The sequence below is a fragment of the Cnephaeus nilssonii genome (assembly GCF_951640355.1).
Source record: "Cnephaeus nilssonii genome assembly, chromosome: 13".
Taxonomy (NCBI): domain Eukaryota; kingdom Metazoa; phylum Chordata; class Mammalia; order Chiroptera; family Vespertilionidae; genus Cnephaeus; species Cnephaeus nilssonii.
The window spans coordinates 45,978,609-45,999,693 of record NC_137084.1 but is presented as its reverse complement, the minus strand read 5'-3'; the positions used below and the strand labels follow the sequence as shown (position 1 = coordinate 45,999,693).

Sequence of the window (21,085 nt, the reverse complement as noted above, 5' to 3'; positions counted from 1 at the left end):
TCTACTTCTGCTATAAAGCTAGCTCTGTATGGGGCAAAAACTTAGGGGTTTTTTGTTTTGTTGTTGATGTAGCTCAAGTGAACAGTGCCTGAAACATAGTTGATGCTCAGTAAATATTGCTAAATGGATAAAGTGAGGTGAAGAAGGCAAAATACAACACTCACGTCACAAGGTTGTTGTAAGGGTTAAGGGAGAGGGGGTATGTATGAGCCTACCACTTGGTAGATGCTTATTGTACTTAGTGAAAGCTGACTTCACCTAAGTAGAAGAGAGCAGGTGGGGGAGGAAGGGCTGGAGAGTGGTGTCTATCTACTCATAAGGATCCCCCCTAAAAGGGAAGATAGGAAAGCCTTCATGATAATTCCCAAAGAATCAATGTGTCGTGATGAGCAGAAACCTGGATTTATAATCACCCCTCCACTTACTAGCTCTGTGTTCTTGGTCAAATTACCTAACCTCTCTGGGTTGTACTTTCCTTATCTATAAAGTGGGAATCCTACCTAATAAAATGGTAATATGTAAATTACTATCACTCCGCTACGCCCACGATTGGGCCAGAGGGAGGCGCAGGGGGCGGGACTTGGGGTGGCCGGGGTAGCTGATTGGGCCGGCAGGACGCTGAGCTCGCGTCGCCAGTGGCGGCACGAGCTCAGCGTCTGCGCCATGGCTGTGCTGCGGTAAAGAAGGGGCCTCTGGGGCAGCGAGCTCACGTCCCGCCGCGGACCATCAAAAGCGGGGGAGCTGGGTGCCTGTCTGCTCCGGCACCAGGCCTTTCGGAAGCCTCCGCTGCGCCGGAGGCTTCCAAAAGGCCTGGTGCACCAGCGGACAGGCACCCAGCTCCCCCGCGATCGAAAGCGAAAGAGTGTAGGGGACCCTACACGTGCATGATTCAATCATGCACTGGGCCTCTAGTATAGTAATAATAATACCTGTCACAGTGGGTTGTATAAATAGTGTTGGCACATAGTGGGTGTTCAATAATGCTGGGTTCTTTTTAAAATTTTTTAGTTTATTTTATTGTTTAATGTATTACAAATGGTAGTACATATGTCTCTTCTTTTTCCCACTGACCTCCCCCCGGCCTCCCCTACCCTCCGGTACTTGCCCTCGTCCCCCCACCCCCAGTGTCTTGAGTCTGTTGGTTGTGCTTATATGTATGCATACAAGTCCTTCGGTTGATCTCTTACCCCCCCCCCACCCTCCCCTACCTTCCCGCTGTAGTTTGACAGTCTGTTCTATGCTTCTTTGCCTCTGTCTATTTTTGTTCAACAGTTTATAACGTTCTTTATTATCCATAAATGAGTGAGATCATGTGGTATAAGCGAAATGCTGGGTTCTTGGGTGCTGGCTCATCCTTCCTCCTGGGAGTCCCAGCCAGGTCTGGAGCTGTCCGGAGTGCTGAAGACATCTCCCCTCCCTCTTTTCCTCCCTCTCTCCTCCCCTCCCTCCCTTCTTCCCTCCCTGCCTCCCTCCTTCTTTCCCTCCCTTCCTCCCTCAGGTCCTCTCTCCTTCATTCCCTCCTTCCTTTCTGGCTTGGTTCCCCAGAGCCGTGGAGTCTGAACAGATCAAATTTTCCAAGTGGCTTCTTCAGGTTCCTGAGGGGGGCAGTGAGGGAATGAGCCATATATGAAGCCCTCAGTCAGGAGTCACTGGTAGCCTACGGCAGCAGGAATGGTGACACACAGGCTGTCGTGACAATGGGGGCTCCCCAGCCCTGAGCCTGTTTGAAGAGCTTGACATCGAGGACCCTGGTGCGGGAGCCTAAGAGCCCCCAAGAGGCAGGGAGTCAGCCCCAACAGCACACTATGGCAGGTGGGTCTTCAGGGATCTTGTCCTGAAGGAAGGCAAGAAGGGCCAGGGTGGGGGTCAGGAGGGTGACCCTTGGGTACAGAGGTGGAAGGAGCCTTGACTCTGACAGGAATCCCCCATCCCCATTCCCTGGGTTCCTGTCATCTTCCCTATTGGCGGGGAGGAGGGGTGTTTATCTGTTAATGTAGCTAAAGGCATCTTCATCTTTTTGGGTTATGATAGTATGGAGTTGACTAACTCCTTGAACTTGGCTCTATGAGCCAAGCAATCTGTGGTTAAAAATGCAAGTGATCTCTCTCCAGGAAGGTGTGCATTAGCCCATTGTGCCGGAGGTGGGGGCACTGGCAGCCCACACACTCCTGGGAGAGGGGACATTGGCCAGCCTCAGAGACAAAAGTCACCTGTTTTCTGATATTAACTACCTGGATATCAGAGCTGAAGGATCTTTGGAGACCTAAACATTTAAATTAAGCCCTCCCAGTACAAATGGAAAAACAGAGGCACAGGAAGAAATGTGAACTCCATCCCACAAATCAGCAGCAGAGCTGCAGCTAATGCTGGCTCCTGCTCTAACCCCCCCTCCCCACCCCCCACCCCCAGCCGGCTGACCCTGCTACAGGCCTCAGCCTTCTGTGAGTCCCTAGGGGCCATCAGATGCAGAATTCCCAGGCACTGAGAGTGGCCAGCAGGACAGTGGGGCCAGGGGAGCCTGCTGCTACTTTGTGGGACCTAGGGAAGGCCCCTCTTATTCCTCCTTTCTGTACCTCAGTTTCCCCACCTGTACACAGAGGACTGGGTTTAGATGTTTAGCTCTCCCAGGATATTTCAGTTTCAATGTTCGAGGTATTCAATAAAAAGAGGTGACTTTTGCCTTTGCCTGGGCCATGGGAAGCCAAACCCTATTTCAGCTCAGCCCTAACTTTTTGAGAGACATCAGTTACTGTCCCACTCAGTCATTTTGCCTCAACTCAGGGCCTCGGGGAATACAGGCAAAGCAGTGGGTCACAAGTGCTTTGTAAAGTACAAATTGAGGGCGAGGTGGCTGTCATTAGTATCAGCCACGTACGCTTACATTCCCACCTGGGAATGATTAGCTCTCTGTGAGCCCAGAACAAGCTCAGCTCCTCCCAGGGACTCGTCCTGAGGCCGGGATGCTAGGAGACCATGTGGAGCATCATGGCAGAAGAGGAGGAAGGGTGCAGAGGGCTCCCCAGAGGCTGGCGGGAGAGCAGCCGTCCCCCCAAGGCACCGAGCCCCGAGCTGGGAGAACCCTGGTATCACAGACCCGAAGGAGCCACATTTGGCCAGCTCTGCAAACTGGCTTCTTTATAGCTGAGAGGCCGAGGTTTTGAGTGGGGCAGAGGCAGGACTGGGGCTGAAACTCAGACGCCCGCCTCCCAGCCAGCTCTCTGCACCGCAGTGCACCTGCCTCCCCACAAAGACCCACAGATAGTGATGCCGGGGATAACTGTGCCGTTTAGCATGGACCTACTTACCTCCCTTCAGTACATGCTGCTCATCTACCTACTTACCGCAGCGAGTAGCCCCACTGTGCTCTCCACATTGCAGTCTTCACACACACGACCAGCTGGCTGATCTCAGCTCCATGTTACAGATGAGGACGCTGAGGCTCAGAGAAGTTAAGCGTCTTGCCCAAGGCTAGGGGCTAGTGAGTGATGAAAGTAGGACGTATTCATCCGTGTGATTCCAAGGCCCTTCTTATTCCTCTGCTCTGAACGTAATCTCTAAGGAGCTACTCCGCAGAGGCCATCCTCGCTGTTGGCACCGGGAGGGTTTACTCTTACTCTCTCGCTCTACACTTCCCAGGGTCAGCTAGTTCCCGCTGGGCCTCCCCTGGGAAGCCCTCCCTGAGCCTCCCCAGGAGGCCCTCAGAGTCTCCCCACTGGCCCTGCCTACCGCCCGCACTGTGGTCAGCTCTGCTCCTGGCTGGGACCCGCCTCCCTACCAGCCTGGCAGCTTCTGAAGGGTGAAGAGGGATCTCATGCCTTCCTGGGGTGCCCACAGGGGAAGGCTGCTGGCTGCATGAGCGGTGTGGGAGGACTTGGCCGAGGCCTGTGGTAGGGAAGGGCAATGCTAGGGATGCAGGCAGAGGCCAGGCAGGAGTTGCCGAGCTGCAGGAGGGCATCGAGGTCCTGGCACAGTAGGATGGAGTGGGGAGTCCCCCCCCCCCCCCCCCCCCCCGTCCAGAGGCCCTCCACTTAGTTCCCCTGCGCTTCCTCACCTGCACAGTAAGGACAGAAAGTCCTGTCTGCACAGGGCTGTGTGGGGCCAGAGCGGGAACGGTGCACATGCATTGTAAGCCCTCTAGCCGCAGACATGCGACGGGGGAGCTACCTGTCCCCAGGCCCTGCTTACACCGTGGGGCCCCTGGGTTCCAGCAGGGTCAGGTGCTATGGAACGGTGCTGGGCTTGAGGTAAGAGGCAGGGGAGGCTCCGAGGCACCAGGAGAACTCGGCCCACCTTGGAGGGCAAGTGCAGGGAGAAATAATAGCAATAGATGGACAGAGGGAGGATTTACAGAACCCCTGAGTTCCAGGGGCTGTGATAAGTGCTTCATATTATGTCCACAGTAACTCCATCAAGTAGCTTTCTTTCTTTCTTTTTTTTTCCCTTTTAATTTCTTTATTGATTAAGGTATTATATATGTGTCCTCATCCCCCCATTACCTTCCCAACCCACCCCCCTCATTCGTGCCCTTACCCCCCTGTTGTCTGTGTCCATTGGTTAGTCTTATATGCATGCATACAAGTCCTTTGGTTGATCTCTCCCCCTTACCCCCACCCTCGCCTACCTTTCAAGTAGCTTTCATTATCCACGTTTTACCGAAGAGGAAAATGGGGCTGGAAAACTTCAGAGACTGGTGTGGGGCCACGGGGATGGGAAGCAGTGAGCGAGTCTGGCCAGCTCCAGCTCCAGAGCCCACACGCTGAGCCACCGAGCGCCAGCCCAGGTCCAGGCGTGGGCATCATGGGGGTCTCCCAACATCATGGGTCCAAATCCCTTGTTTTACTAATGAGGAGGCTGAGTTTCTGGAGGCGGGGGGGGGGGGCAGTTTCCCTCCAAATTATGTCAAAAGTGCTGGCAGAAAATGCTGGAAACCTTGTCGTTATCCTCTTTCCCAGGACCGCAGGGGGGCTTGTACCCTGAAGGCTGGTACTGGAGGCTGCCGCCCGGGAAGACTTGCCAGAGTCTGTGGGAGTCCACGTTCATCCGTCCGAGGAGAGCCCCTTCCCTGCCGCTTTTCCCTGTGGTTCTGTGGGGTGCCCTTCTGTGGGCTGGCTCCCTCCCCAATCTGGCCTGGGGGGTGGGGACGTTTACCCTGGGGGTGCTGGGTCCCTGGGACTGTGACCCCATCTTTGCCCAAGCTCTCCCCAGAGTGGCCGCCCAGCTGGCTGTGGACCGGGCCAACCAGGACGCCTCACTGATGCTGGGCTGGCGGCTGGCTTCCGTGGTCCTTCCCACGGGCTGTGACACCCCTCGCGCCCTGGCCACGTTTCTGGTCCACCAGAACACCGTAGCTGCTTTCGTGGGCCCTGTCAACCCCGGTTACTGCCCAGCGGCAGCCCTGCTGGCCCAAGGCTGGGGCAAGACCCTCTTCTCCTGGGCATGCGAGGCCCCTCCGGGAGGAGGTGAGCTGGTGCCCACGTTGCCGTCGGCCGCCCACGTGCTGCTGTCCGTCATGAAGCACTTTGGCTGGGCTCGTGTGGCCATCGTGTCCTCCCGCCAGGACGTCTGGGCGGCCACAGCCCGGCAGGTGGCCGCGACTCTCAGGGCACACGGGTTGCCTGTGGTGCTGGTGACGTCTCTGGGACCCGGCGAGCAGGGGGCCACAGAGGTGCTGAAGCAGCTGCGCGGCGTGGGCGGCCTGAAAGGTAAGTGTACGCGGTGCCTCCCTCCCGTGGGCAGCCTGGACTCCATGTGGCCGCTGATGGGGCGTTTCCTCCACATCAGACCTGGGCTGAGCGCTTGGCCCCGTGTACAACCTCCCAGAAGCCCTGTGAGCTAGTCCTGCTGAGGCCTGCACTTTGCAGCTCAGAGGAGGGCAGTAACACGCCCAAGTCACAGGGCTGGCAAGGAGTTCGGCGGAGTTTGAGTTCTGATTCAAACATCAGCGGTGGAGCGGGAGCCCAGGGCTGTCTTAGCCCTTGCCTGGTACAGAGAAGGGGGTGAGAGCCAAGGAAGGGGGCCCCAGGGAGGGAGTAAGAGCCAGTCTTTGTTTCCCGGAATTAGACTCAGAACTTTCATGGACTCATTGATTAATTGATCGATCGATTGATTGATAGCTTCCTAAATTTATGAAGCCCCTGCTGTGCTGGGTGCTGGGTTGCATGGGTGCTGAACAGGCAGGTGCTTATGACAGAGAGGTCAAGGTCATCCCAAGAAGCAGAGGCCGGGAGGATCAGAGGGGGCACGGGGCTGGGCCCTAGGGGATCAGAGGAGGCTTCTTGGAGGGGGTGACACTTGACCTGTCTTTAAGGAAGTAGTTAGCCAGGGAGATGCCTGGCAGAACGGGCTATAGGGAGAGTTGTCACCTGGAAGGCAGAAGGGACCTTAGAGTTCATCTAGACTGGGGGTTTTCACACTGGGCCATTTGGGTCCATAAACTAGCTTAGTGAATCAGACCAGCATTACAACAATAAGAAAGAGAATGAAGTAGAAAGCGACAGAGAAGAATGAAACAGAATGGAATAAAATAAAATGGAATAAAAGTAGTGAGGGTGAGAGTGCATTGCAGATAGCAGGAGGAAGTCTCGCTCTTGGGAACCTCTCAGTTTTGTGAATGTACTCCAGTTTTATATGCTCAGGTTAAGAGCACACAATGTAAAATGTATTTCTTACCATTGGGCACAGTTTGAAAACCACTGGGACAACCACCAAGTTCTAGATCTGGGGCACTGAGGCCAGTTCCAGGGAGGAGGGGCGGGCTGGCAGCCGCCGAACGCTCGTGTGGCTGGTAGTGACTTAGAGCAGAGAGGAGCAAGGGACCTGGCCCAGGTGTTCCCGGTTTTCAGCAAGTGAAAGGAGAATGAGGAAACCACCTCCAGGGAGCAGATGTATGGAAACAGTGCTTTGTAAATGTTCAACCAAGCGTCACTGAGCACGGCTCTGCCCCTGCCCCTGGCTCAGAGCCCCTGACCCTGGCTCGGCTCTGGGGATGGGGGAGGAACTGGCTGGGTCCCAGCGGTTTGGAGCTGGAGTCTGGCAGGAGACAGATGTGTATTTAGACAACAGAGGAGCCCAGAGGCTGGGGGAGCTGATCTACCTGGGGGTGGGCAGGGCTTCACAGAGGAGGTGACATTAGGGCAGAGCCTGAAAATGAGAAGTTGATGGCAGGAGGGGGTGAGGGGGAAGGCATTCCAATCAGAGGGGTCAGCTAGTGCAAAGCAATGGAGGCAGTGTGCTAACGGGACTGGGAGAATGAGCAGTTCACCTCTGTGTGGCTGGAACATGGTGGCAGTCGGTGGGAGAAAACTCATCAGACTCCCTCTCTGACACTTGGCATTCCAGCCACTGTGCTGACTTTCAGGAGCCAGGATGCAGAGTGGTTAGGGGCACATTCTCTGGACCCAGATAGCCAGGATCCCACACTTGACCCACTTCCTACCAGCTGTGTGACCTCAGGCAAGTCACTAAACCTCTCTGTGCTGTAATTTCCTCATCAATGGTATGAACCTGATAAAAGTCCTTACTTCATGGGTTGTGAAGAGGAGATAGAGCACTGCTTACAATCAATGTAGGCTTTTACCCATGAACCTCCCCAGTTTTGTGCATTCGCTCCCTCATGTGGCCAAAGATAGAACAGCTCCAACTCCCAGTAAGAGAGAGGGGAGGTTTGGTGGGAAGTGGAATGGAAGCCAGGCAGAGGAAAAGCGTTTACAAAGGAAGCCCTGGTTCTGTTTCCCTTCAGTCCTGGTGGGTCTCTCTCCGAGGACCTTTCTTACTCCTCTGAGGCCACGATGGGGTGGCTCCCGCCCATGTCACCATAGCACGGCCACCCAGGGCTCACCAGAGAGAGGCTGGGCTTCAGGCTCTGACTTCCACATGACAGGGGTCCCCAGGCCCCAGCAAGGAGGCCATCGACCTTCCTTGGTGGCTCCATACTCCTGGATTTTTTGGAGAAAGGGATTGCAACAGGAACCTGGGGCCATTCCTTAACCTTTCTGGGCCTTGGTTTCCTATCTGAAAGTAGAGATAATGATAAACATACTTCTTAGTACTGTTGTAATATCAAATGACTAAAGGTTTGCAAAAGTACTTCAGGCTAACACAGAGCAAGCTGTCAGTAGACATTAGCGATTGTCAGAGACAGCAGGGCACAGGGAGGGTGGAAGTGGGTCATGATGATTGGGTGTGCAGGCTAGAAGGGAGCTATTCTCAGGTGAGATTGGGTGGTCCTGGATGTTAGGTTACAGAGGGAGCAGACAGAAGGGATATTTCTCCTTCCCCCACACTGATGGGGAGGGGGGGCGCTTGGCAGTGGCAGCAGAGGGTGGGGGTGGACCCAAGAGCTCTGGGCCACTGACTTCTGGGCTTTAGGGAAGGCCTGCAAAAGTGAGCCTGCCACGTCTGCCTCCAGTCGTGGTGCTGTGCATGCACTCGGCGCTCCTGGGAGGCTCTGAGCAGACGGCCCTTCTGAGACAAGCGTGGGCCCAGGGCCTGGCAGATGGGCGGCTGGTATTCCTGCCCTACGACACCATGCTCTTCGCCTTGCCCTACCGAAACCACTCCTACCCAGCGCTCGGCCAGGGTGGGCCCCTGCGGGAGGTCTATGATGCAGTGCTCAGCGTCACCCTGGAGTCTGGCCCCGTGGACAAGGTCGTCAAAGCTGCCGGGGCCAGTGAAGAGGGAGCCGCCCACCCGGATCCAGAGCAGGTAGGTCAGTGCAGACCCTCACCGGGTTCAGAGCACGGGGCCAGGGGCAGGTGTGCACGCGCTCCTCCCCCATGCAGGCCTTCCTGGCCTTGGCCAGCTGCCCACCTGGCCTGTCAGTCCCACCTCCCCTGTGGGCACCGGACCCATCCCTTATTTGACAAAGGGTCTTTGTCTGGTCCCTGGAATACTCTCTTTCTTTCATAGGGTGTGTGTGTGTGTGTGTGTGTGTGTGTGTGTGTGTGTGTTCTTTCTCATATTATTCACTCTTTTGGCCTGCTGGGTCACTTCTCCTCTTGAGTCTCTTTTGCTTCTATTTTTTAAATCTCTGACTCTATTCCTCTATTTGTCATTTCTGGCCCAGCTGCTCTTTCTCTTGCAGACGTTCTTCCTCTCCTTTCTCTGTATCTCTCCAGCAAGTTGTGCCGGTGAGGAGGAGAGAGTGTTGGCAGTGTGGGAGAGTGGGGAGGTTTTCTGGAGTCACCATGGTGAATTTGAGGAGTATTGGGTGGGGGATGTGGCTGTGGCTCGGCTTGGGCTCATAAGACTCAGGTGGCTCTGCTTTTTGATATAAGAACACAGTGGTGTCTAGAGGTGGTGACACAGATTCGGGTGCTGATGAAGGGGCATTAAGTCAGTGATTCATCTGACAAAAGTGAAGTGAGTCCTTCTCATGTGCCACTGTGCCAGGTGGCAGGGACACAATGATGGACAAGACAGTTCTGGCTTTCAAGCAGCTTCCATTCTGTTGGTGTGAGATGGACAATAACCGAGCAACCTGATAACAAAATTTTATAGTGATAATGTTGCCAATAAGATAAAACCGGGTAAAGTGACAGAGAGTGGCTGGCATGGATAGTGGGCAACAAGAGATAGGATGGGCAGGGAAGCCCGCTGAGGAGGTAGCACTTGAGCTGAGGGCTGAGTGATAAGGAGGCAGCCAGGTGAAGCTCTGGATGAAGAGCAGCCAGGTAGGGGGAATCAGCAAGTGCAAGGGCCCCAGGGCAGCGTGCGCTTCAAAGCCAGAGGAGCAGGTAGAAGGAGTGGCTGGATTGTCCTGAGTGATGGGGAGAGGGATCCGAGGTGAGCTTGGTCCTCATCACGAGGGTCATTCTAGGCCAGGGTTAGGAGCCTGAACTTAACATAAGAGAAACCATCAGTGGGCTTTAAGTAAGAAATTATTTGGTTTGTCCTTTTAAAAATCACTTTGGTTGCTTTATGGGAAATGGCCGGAAGAGGGCTAAAAAGCAAGGAGGCCCTTGGGAAGCTCCTGTGTGGTCCAGGTGAGCAGTGAGGGTAACACAGACCCAGGTGGCAGTCAGTTGAGTTCGGAACAAATTCTGAAATAAAGCCAAAAAGATGGGATGATGAACTGGAAGCGAGAAAGAGAAGAGTCGGGAATCAAGCTGAGGTTTGAGACACTAGGCAGGTGGCAGTTCCATTTCCTAAAACAAGTGGGGGAGGGGGAGGACGGGTTTGGTGTGGTAGAACCAGGCAGGACCTTGCAGGACCGGGAGTTCTGTTTGGGGCTTATTAGGTAGATTTGAGATGCCTGTGAGACGTCAGAGCTGGTGGTGTTGGTGGCCATGATGGTGGCAGTCATGGGGATTGTGAGGCTGCTGAGTGGGGACTGAGGTGATGGTGGGATCAAAGAGAGGAGTATGTTGGGGGGTGATGGTTAGGGGGTGATAATCCTAGCGATGGCTGCTGGCAGGAGGGCCAGGGCTCAGACATTTCTGGGAGCCTGTGCCAGGGGTAATGGGGTTGAGGGACCTTCTCTTACACAGGTGTCCCCGCTCTTTGGGACCATCTATGATGCTGTGGTCCTGCTGGCCCAGGCCCTGAACCGCTCTGGGAGCCATGGGGCAGGGCCCTCGGGCCACCTAGGGGCCCACACTGGGGCTCTGGATGTGGCCGGCTTTAGCCAGAGGATCCGGACGGACGAGAAGGGCAGGAGGCTGGCACAGTACGTCATTTTGGACACAGATGGTCAGGAGAGCCAGTTGGTTCCCACCCACATCCTGGACACAGGCACGTGGCAGGTGCAGCCCCTGGGCAGGGCCATCCACTTTCCAGGAGGGGCCCCTCCGGCGCGTGACTCCAGCTGCTGGTTTGACCCCAATGCACTCTGCATCAGAGGTAATTCATCCATCCATCCATCCATCCATCCATCCATCCATCCATCCGTCACTCATTAAGGCTCTCCATGTGGACAGTCAAGTCAGTCTCATGAGGTGCAGGAACAGGTACAAAGAAGAGACTTGGCACTCTGTTGAGAAGATTGAACCACCAGGGTCAGGTGCTATGGAACGGTGCTGGGCTTGAGGGTAAGAGGCAGGGGAGGCTCCGAGTTGTGAGTTACAGGGAAGGTTAGCAAGGCCTCCCCTCCGCTGAGCAGGGCTGAAACAGTCCCAGAGCACGTGGTCCCAGGCAGCCGCTTCTTATTCGACTCCTGACATCAAGGCTCGAGATTTGGATTCAGTGTAAGGAGGACTCTTCTGACAGTCAACGTGAATGACAATGGCGCTGACCGCCAGAACAAGTAGTGAGCGGCCCATTGTGAAGGGCATGTAAGAAGTAGGATAACAATGGACAGGGAGACACAGTTTTAATCCAGCACCTGCCGTGTCCAGGCCCTGTGTTAGCAGCCAGAGGACGCTGAGATGACTGAGACACAGGCCCTGCTGTCCAGCTGCTCTCAGTCCAGTGAAAAGAGACCTGAATCTGGCAGACAAAAGGCCATAGTGTGATCAGGACTCTGATGGGGTCTGAGCAGGGTCCTCCTGGCCAAGGCAGGGAGCCTGAGGTGAGAACCCAGACAGCAGTACTGGAATCAATATCTGTGTGTGATGATCTGGCCACAGATAGGAATTTCCTAATTGGGGGTCATTCTGAACCTCACCCCTGGGAGGGGGTGGGCAGAGGTTGGTGTCTCCATTTCCCAGAGGGGACCAAGAAGCAGGTGCAGGGCTGAGTGGGGGGCTGTACTCCTTGTGCGGTCGTTATTGTTAGGACTCACGTCTGCCCTCACCTCCCCCAGGTATGCAGCCCCCGGGCAGCTTCCTGGCTCTGGCCCTGGCCTGTGTCGTGGTGCTAGCGGGCGGGGCCCTCACTTGCCTCATCAGGTGAGACTGTGTGCCTGAGTGGGCATGCCCCTCTGCACCCCTAGCCCCTCAGGGCCTCTCTCCTGCGGGCAGAGCCCTGGCAATCTGCAGGGGGCTTTCCCGGTCATCTGTTCCCAGGACCTCAGGACAGTCCTGCCCTCCTGTCCATCCTAGAGCCTCTGTCAGACTCTGTGAGGCCAGGGTGCCCCCTGAGGAGGCCCGTGGGAGACTTGGGGAAGAAGCCTGGGCCTCACACGAGACCCCGTCCTCCCAGAGTTTCAGCCAAGCATCCGTGCAGTGGGCTTGGCCAGGGCGGCCTTCAGCTTTGGAAACAGTTCTTTCTGGGTCTCAAGACGCCTGTTCCCTGAGCCTCAGCCACACCCAGGAAGGGGCAGCCCTCCTCTCCCAGGCCTCAGCCCAGGCTCTGGCTGCCCCTCAGGCCTCCAGGCGACATGGGAACACTGAGGCTGAGACCAGCAGGCACATCAGGCTGGGAGTCCAGCTCTGAGCCGGGCTGAGGCGGGCACTGCTTGGTGGTGCCCTCTCAGCCCAGCTGGGACTGCAGGAAAGGGAACGGAGAGAGGACAGGTGAGGGCTCTGGGTCAGAGGCAGGTCAAAGGGGCCAGACCGACGTTTGTGCCAGCCCCTCTGCCCTGCACTTTCTCTCCCCTCCAGACTGGGTGTCCGGCAGCTGCAGCTGGTGCGGGGGCCCCAGCGGATCCTGCTGACAGCCCAGGAGCTCGCCTTCATCCACCCACCACTGAGCAGTCAGGTGGGTGGGCCAGGCGTGGGCTGGGGGCGCAAGCAGGGGACTGAGGCCCCGCCTAAGCTTTTGACCGTGCCTGCCCCCTCCAGAGGCTGCATACGGATAGGGAAAGTGCGAGTGAATCAAGAAGTGCGGCGGATGGTGGGAGCCTGAGGTCGGTGGCCCAGGGGTCAGCAAGGAGCCCCCAGGAGCCTACCAACGTGGCCCTGTACCAGGTGGGAGCCTCTGCCATTGCCCCTGCCCTGGAGTCACACTTCCAGGGTTTGGGGTGTCTGAGGCCCTGCAGAGTAAAACTGACCTTGGGGCCAGGAGCTAATGCCTTGATAGCCACCATCTTGTCAGCCTTGCATGGGGGTGGGCATCAGAATTGAAACGTGAAGCTCAGAGATCGGAAATCACCTGCCCAAGGTCACAGAACTTGAAAGGGGTGGAGTTAGGACGGGAACTTGAGTCTGTCCGCCAAGCCGGGCCCCTGGCTCTTTCCCAGGGCCACAGCCCGAGTCCAACTTTTGTGTCCCCTGGCCTGGGAGCACACAGAGAGAACTCATTTATGGGGAAAGCTGAGGCTGAGAGAGGCTGAGGGTCCGCCCGGGGTCACACAGCTGGGAACCGGCCGCAGCTGAACTCTTGTTCCTCCTTGAGCAGGGGGAGTGGGTGCGGCTGAAGACGTTGGAAGCTGGCACGGAGCTGCGGCCCAGCTGCCTCCGCCTCCTGAGACAGGTAGGGCTGCAGAGGGCCTGGAGGGTGGGCTGGGGCAGGGTGCCATCAGGAGGCCCTGTTGGTCTGGATTGGTCCCTACTCAATGTGGCAGCTTCTCGCCTCAGAACGGAAGTCCTCCTATTAGCACGATCGCCACCACCTGGCCACCACGTCCATCGCAGTTATACACCCTCACTGTCACCATCACACACCAGCATCCCAAAGTCATGTCACCACCTTAATGTGATCGTCACCATGGCCACCAGAGCCACATTCCCATCAGTCTCACCACCTGTGTGTATTCAGCACCATCCAAGGGCCTCATCCTGCACCTGCCGTCCCTCCCATTTTTTCACTATTTATTGAGCACCCACTCTGCCAAGCTGTGTTCTGGGTTTGGAGGATACAGCCATGGAGAAGAGACAGGATCCCTTCCAGTCACTTATCATCACGAATCATATAAGTCCCTTCACCCCTGAGATTGTCACCATCCTGAGAGGCTGGGGGATGGAGGAGGAGCCCAGGATCTGAGTCGGGGAGATCCCAGGTGGAATCCTGCCCTCACAGGACACTTAGCTTTCTTGTAGAACGGAGCTAATAAAACCACCCCAGGGGAACTCTGAGGATGGGAGGGAATATATGGAAAAACCTAGCCATATCCTGCCAAGTGGTACAGCTTTGATAAATTGTGAATTTTATTATTATTCCCAACATCTGAAATTAGGTTTGTAGAGATTAAGTGGCTGGAGGTTAGGCATTTCGGTGGGCATCTTGTAACCAATGTGCATAGATGTTTCCTAGAAGAAAAGGCTCGGTTGTGGTCAAATGAGTTTGGAAATTGCTTGGGTTAGCGATAGGACTTCTCAGGATTTTTAACATGCTGTTCTTGCTATCTATGCCTGGGGAACGATTTAGCCCCAAATTTACTGGCTTAAAGCAACAACTAAAATAATCCCCCAGATTATTTTATAATATCTTACAATTTTGTGGGTAGGGAATTTGGGCAGGGCTTGGCTAAACAATTTTCCTAGGGCCTCTCCATGTGGTCTCTCTTGCATGGTGTCTCTGGGTAGAGGGACTTCTTGTGGTCATTCAGGGATCCCACAGACAGGAAATAGAAGCTGTCAGTCTTCTAAGACCCAGACCTGAAACTCTCCAGACCACTTCCACCATGGCCTATTGGTCACAGTGTCACAGAGCCTGCTCAGACTCAAGGGGAGGGCACAGAGGCCCCACCTCTTGACAGCAGGGGTGTCAAAGGATCTGAGGCCATTCTTACCTCCCCATATCTATAATAATCTATAATAATAAAAGCATAATATGCTAATTAGACTGACAATCGAACCACCTTCTGGACGAAGCCGCGGGTGCAAGTGCTGAGCTCCTTGCACGAATTTCGTGCGTCGGGCCTCTAGCATGTTAATATGCCTGTGAACCTCTAAGGGGGAGAGTGTTCAGCGCTCTGTCTCTTAGTTGACCCCTGAACTGTTTTTGTGAGGAGGGCCTTCCTAGGCAAGGGTTCCACCTTTTTTGCTTGAGCAAATGCTAGCATCGCAGGTTGGACTGTTGGGCAGCCATCAGGGAGGCTGCTTTCTGCTTGGCCCTGATCCCTTCTGCACCTCTTCTCCTCCTTATCGGTCACTGAGTCTTGGGGTTTTCAGGATCATGGTGCCACTTAGGTTGGGAAACAGGCTTAGATCCCTCTACCATGGAACTGGTTACAGCTCATTCACTTATTCATCTATTGTGTTTTCACTCACTTACTCATCCATCCATCCATCCATCCATCCATCCATCCACCCACCCATCCATTTATCCTCCGCTTACCATACATCCATCATCCATCTACCCATCCAACATGTCTGATGCCTCTCTATGCTCAGCCCTGTGCCGATGTGCTGAGAGTTGTGGATTTCACCTGGTCCAACCCCTGGGGGCCCCACGATGCTCATTGCCCTGGCAGATGCGAGAGCTGCGGCATGAGAACGTTGCCACCTGCCTGGGGCTCTTCGTGGCCCCTGGGGTGAGGGCCCTGGTGCTGGAGCACTGTGCCCGGGGCAGCCTGGAGGACCTGCTGCAGAATGGGGCTCTGCGGCTGGACTGGACCTTCCAGGCCTCCCTGCTGCTGGATTTGATTCGAGTGAGAACCTCCCCTGGGCCTGGAACTGGGGGGTTGGATGGGGCCGTGGGGAGGGGAGGGAGACAAGATGCTCAGACTTCCCAGGCCCGGGCTCTCTTCACTTTGTCTGAGACAAGTCTGAATAGTGTGGCAAAGGGTGAGGGAGGCAGGAAGGGTTTCTGGGGTGCGTGGGAATTCTGAGAGTACCAGGGTCCCCTTCACTCACCACAGGCCTAATGGACCCCCGTTATGTCCACCCCAGGGCGTGCGGTATCTGCACCATCAACATTTCCCGCACGGCCGCCTCAAGTCCCGAAACTGCGTGGTGGACGAGCGCTTTGTGCTGAAGGTCACTGACCATGGCTATGCAGGGCTCCTGGGTGCGCGGCGGGCTCCCTGCCCGTGGCCCGCCCCGGAAGGTCAGCTCAGGGGTGGGCAGTTGGTTCTGAGGCCTCTGTTGAAATCGGGTGCTTGTGAGGCAGGGGAGAGGGCGAGCTCTGCAGCCCTCCAGCACGCCGCGTCGGGTGACCTGGCGGCTGTCCTCCCTGAGCCTCGGGGCCCCTCACGGTGAATGGGGAGGAACCAGCTCCTCCCGTGGCTGACGGGAGAAGGTGGTGACACCACGTGTGGGAGACGGCTGCCCAGCTCGGCCCAGCGTGGGTGGTTAGAGGGCGAGATGGTGTGGCCCGTCCCTGTGATTGCAGACCTGCTGTGGACAGCTCCGGAGCTGCTGCGGGGGCCCGGGGGGCCCGGGCGGGGCACCCTCAAAGGAGACGTCTTCAGCCTTGGCATTATCCTGCAGGAGGTTCTGACTCGAGGCCCACCCTACGGCTCCTCGGGGCTCTCGGCGGAAGGTACAGCATCCTCCTCCCCACGTGGTCAGGGAGCTCCGTGACATCACGAAATTCGGGCCTGAAAGTAACCACACAGACACACTTGCCTATTTGACCACAGCTGTTGGGTTTCTTTGGCTTAAGCCAGGCAGCCTTCAGCAACTCTGCCAAAATGGCAGCTGAGCAGTTCCAGGGCAAAAGACACTGGTTTCTGGGGAAAGCCCCAACCCTCCCAGCCTCTCCCAGCCTCATTGCCGAGTGTGCAGATGCTCAGGCGGAGCACCCCGCTGTTCAGCACACACGTTGTGTCCATGCAGACCTCGGCTCTTCCCCAGCTGTGGCATGTCCTTCCTGTGTGACCTGACACAGATCGCTCACCCTCTCTGAGCCTCTGCTTTCTCCCCTTTAGAACGGGAATCAAACTTAAGATGTGCCAGACAACTGTCCCATGTCCCATGTGGCCAGGCTGCTCAGTCTTGGGGGCTTGGTTCTCTGCTGGGTGGGGCTCCTTCCAGAGTATCTCTGTGCCCACACTTTGGGGTGTACAGGAGAATCGTCACACCTTTCCCACTGTCACCTGCTCTTAGACATTTTCTCACCTCTGACCCCAGTGCCAGGGCCCAACTTCAGAAATGTTTCCTCTCTTCCGTGTTCTCTGTCAGGGCTTCCTGGGCTCCAGGCTGCTCTTTCCACCCCATCCCAGGACCTGTCCCCACAGGGACCCCGGCATCTCAGCCTGAAGTGCAAGGCAGTGGTGGAGCCGAGCCCACCATCCCGTCCCCTCCTCCCCCCCTCCCCGCCCCCCAGTGGATAATCTGTGACTCACAAGGAGGCCGGCCCACTTCCTTTCTCCACCAAAGCGCTGCTCAGTGAATAATGAGCATTCCAGGCCCCAAATTTATGAGGTGGAGGAGTGGGAAGGAGGGGGGTTCATCGGGCCATTTGTTCAACATCCCTCAGCTATCCCCCCTCCCCCGCCCCATCTGCACTGATAGAGGGAAGACCAGCCAGATGGGACCCCCAAGCCATGCTGCCAGTGCAGGACCCTTCAGGCCGGGGCTCCGTCTGCCGTAGGTGCACAGACCAGGCTTGGAACCCCATGGCCACCCTTGGGCTGTGAGGCCAGGGTCTGCTACTTCCTGGGGTGCTTTTCCTGATCATAGGGAGTAAAATGTTAAGAGCACAGGCATAGAATGTTAGGGGTCACCCACCTAAGCCCAGCTCCACACCAACTCACCTCATGACTTTGAGTAAATCCCTTTCAGACTCTGAGCCTCAGTTTCCTCCTCTGTAAAATGGGACCGTCACGCCTGCCTCCCAGAGTAGTTGTGAGGACTCCGTGAAATACTTTAGAGAAAGTGCCTGGCTCCCTGTGGGCTCCCGGTAAAAATCTGCCTGGGTAGTTTTAGGGCTTTGCTAATGAGGCTCACAGGTTCTCTCCTGATTCTCCCGCTTGGACACAGACCCTGTTAGAAATAGCATCTTTTTAAGATCCTGTCTGTGTGGGGCACTTGGGAGGCGGGTAAATGCACTCTTTTCAGAGAGAGTTAAGTGAGGCTCAGAGAGGAGACTCCTCAGTGGGAAGCAGTGGGTCTGGGATTTGAGCAAAAGTTCCCTGACCCACGCTCAGTGCTTTTGCCCTGAAATCTCGCCGTGCCATCCACGGAGCATCTCCCCACGGAGCTGGATGTGCAGCAGGGCCCATCAGTCATGGTGACGCATGGGGTGGGGACAGCGGGCCCGGCCTGGGCCAGTGGTTCCCAGCAGGTTCGCCTAGGAGGACTCCGTTCCAAGGTCAGGAAAGGCTGGAGCCTCACATGCTCCTATTTGACTTTTAATATCCGCTGCCTGAGAGCATACCCAAAGACAAATCTGCTCTGAACTCGGCGACACTTTGAACTGGATTTGTATGTTAGTCATCACAGCACCAGCTGAGTACTTTTGAAAACGTGTTGTTCATGTGTGCGCGCGATGTATGATGGGTTCCATCTGCTCACACCCCTTTGTGAGCACATCCAGCTTCCAGACCCTTCCCTCAGCGGCCCTCGGGTCTGGGCCGCAGGCTGGGAACCTCTGGGCGGATGAACCTCTGGGCGGAGGAGATCCGGCCCAGTTCTGGAGTCTACTTTTTAGCGGCCCTGTGGCTGTGGGCGACTTAGGAACCTCAGTTTCCCTGTCTGTAAAATGGGACAGTGATGCAGGCACACCCCCCAACAAGGAGGCCAACTAAGAGATTGGGAAGGGGAGTGAAATCCAGAAAGACACTTCTCCTCCCTGGCTCGCAGGATGCCCTCCTCCCACCAGGGGAGGAGGGTCTCCTCAGAGGGGGTTAATCAGAGCTGCCTGGAAACAGGCCTAGCAGGTCTGTGCTGTTATTCTGCCCCGTTTACCGGTGAGGAAACCGAGGCTCAGAGAGGTGATGTAACTTGTAGAGAATGTAAACAAACAATGTCTAGGTTCCCTCCTGACCCGCTGAAAGCCTGCGCATGTGCCCAGCCCCTCTCCCTCCAGCGTCCTTGAATTTCTCAGCTCCCCGGGCTCCCCAGCAGCTTCCGGAGGTTCTTTCCATCCATTGTCAGGTGGAGAAACCAAGGCACAGAGTGATGCCAAGGGGCAGAGCCAGAGATAGAACACCGACCCATCTGACCTCAACTTAGTCTGGCGGCCTTATCACATGGAGGGGGGGCAGGAAGGTCCATGGGAGCGTCGTCTTGGGGAAATGATGATGATGACGACGGTGGTGATGATGATGAAGATACGGTTTTGCTTTGCACTTGTGGGGAGTTGGCACCGGAGAGTCTCCAGGAGGCAGGGCTGGTGAAAAGAGCCGGTGGCCATCACTGGCAACAGAGCAGCAGCACCTGATTCAGCATCTGGGGGTGGGAGAGCCTGCTGGGTGCCTGGCACCTAACCTCTACCATCTCCTCCCTCAGCACCCCTCTCAAGAGGGCAGTTTATTACGCTCATTGCACAGATGGGGAGACGGAGGCTCAGGCACGTCACTGCCCTGTCCACCATCTCACAGACAGGTGGTGGCAGGCCAAGAATTCAAAGCCCACCCTGAAGCAGGCCCTTTCTCTGAGACCCTTTCCCTCCCCACACCCGGGGCGGGCCCAGGGAAGCACGAGTCCTGGGTCCGCCGACCACCATGCCTCGGGGCCCAGAGCAGGGGCCAAGGAGCACCTTCCAGGCCCCATTCACATCTCCCTCTCAGGCCCCGGGCCCCGCCCGCAGCCCTCCTGGGGACCTCGGGGCCACCACCTCATGGTGTTTGTTGCAGAAATCATCAGAAAGGTGGCATCGCCCCCTCCCCTGTGCCGGCCACGGGTGTGCCCTGACCACGGGCCGCCCGAGTGCATCCAGCTGATGGAGCAGTGCTGGGAGGAGGCTCCGGAGGACAGACCCAGCCTGGACCAGATCTACACGCAGGTCGGTGCTCCCGGGAGGAGCCGAGTGCTCACAAGAAATGGCTGATCAATGCACCTCACTTTGCCCAGGGGGAACCCCACACTATCCCTGGGGCCCTGAAAGGGGGCAACAGGCCAGCACCTGCTCTCCCTACCCTGAGCGGGGCCTGAGGTACAGCCTCTGAGTGCCTTCCTGAGCGCCACGCCCCACGCTGTGCTCCGCTTACTTCATTTAATCCTCGTTATTATCTGGGCTTTACAGAGAGAAACGGAGGCACAGAGAGGTGAGGGGACTTGCCCAAGGTAACTGAGGGAGTGAAAGGCGGGGCTGGAGGCCAAGCCCAGGTTCTCTGTCTGCAGAGCTGGCTCTGGGAACCCCGACCTATCCTGGGCCTCCGGGCACCGGGGCAGAGCGGCTGTGGCTGTGGTGGCAGCACCGGCTCCCTGCGGAGTGAGTGGGGGATGTGAGGGGCACTGGGGCCCCCAGGCCTGCCCTGGGGACTGCAGAAGGAGGGGTGAGGCAAGTCTGTAGGAGCCTGTGGGGCAGTGGCGTGTGTGGGCCTGCCTGAACGGCTAATGGCTCCCACGGGGCCAACCCATCAAGCCTGAGGTGATACCTTCGTGCCTCTCCTTCCCAGCCCCCACGCCCCAGCCACAGCAGAACGCTGTCAAGGAGAGGCTGTGAGGTTGTTGACCGCACGGTTTGTAACCACACAGGCTGTCCTCACAGGAGACCTCAGGGAGGTACTGCTCTCTGCTCAGGGCCAGCAGTAGAAACTAGTTTAATGCCCCATTGTCTCGTGGACTCCGCGGATCATGTCATCTATATTTCCCTCTTTGCCTTGTTGCTAGGAAGCTCGTATCTAAACTTGGGACCAAATTCTAGTGTGCATTTTGCACACAGACCTCAATGCTAAATAGCTTAAAAAATAAACTTCATTCTTCATTGTTCCCAGTATCCTTATATGTTTATTATTTTATTTTGTGGCATTGCTTTATTTTTCTTAGTACTTAAAATTTTTTGGAGGATAGAGAGAAATCGAGAGGTAGAAACAGGTTATTATACAAATAAGCTACATATATTCTTTCTACCTGTCTATCTACCCATGTATTTATCCACTTATCCATTCATACATCATATCCACCTATCCATCTAGTACCCATCCATCCGTCCATCCATCCGTCATCCAACTTTGAGAAGAACAAAGAGTGCCTGTTCCACAGGGTTGTTGTAAGGACCAATGCAGCAGAGCCAGGGTTTGTTAACGGTAATGCTGTGCTGAGCCTGGGCTCCTTTGCAAAGTGCTTTCTGCCCACCTCACACAGAACTAACCCAGCGCCTCCCGGCCGCCTGTGTTTTCCCTCAGCAGAGCTGCCACCCCCTGTCTATTCCATATCTGGTCCCCACCAGTCCATTTCCTCCAGGCAGGCACTGTGTCTGGCTCATTTCTGTGAAC

General features: G+C 56.1%; 1 protein-coding gene across 1 annotated transcript in view; it reads left to right on the top strand.

Annotated features, from left to right (window-relative positions):
* Positions 1-1,805: 1,805 nt before the first annotated feature.
* The window catches only part of LOC307110144 (guanylate cyclase D-like), a gene marked incomplete at both ends in the record, with an annotated part of 32,129 nt that continues 12,849 nt past the window's right edge, over positions 1,806-21,085 (top strand). The window contains 12 exons of the mRNA XM_079789175.1: positions 1,806-1,812; positions 4,953-5,702; positions 8,408-8,703; positions 10,488-10,839; positions 11,741-11,825; positions 12,480-12,576; positions 12,660-12,785; positions 13,216-13,290; positions 15,233-15,409; positions 15,651-15,807; positions 16,093-16,242; positions 19,502-19,650. Coding sequence (XP_079645301.1) covers positions 1,806-1,812; positions 4,953-5,702; positions 8,408-8,703; positions 10,488-10,839; positions 11,741-11,825; positions 12,480-12,576; positions 12,660-12,785; positions 13,216-13,290; positions 15,233-15,409; positions 15,651-15,807; positions 16,093-16,242; positions 19,502-19,650 — 2,421 coding nt within the window. The remainder of the gene's footprint in view (positions 1,813-4,952; positions 5,703-8,407; positions 8,704-10,487; positions 10,840-11,740; positions 11,826-12,479; positions 12,577-12,659; positions 12,786-13,215; positions 13,291-15,232; positions 15,410-15,650; positions 15,808-16,092; positions 16,243-19,501; positions 19,651-21,085) is intronic.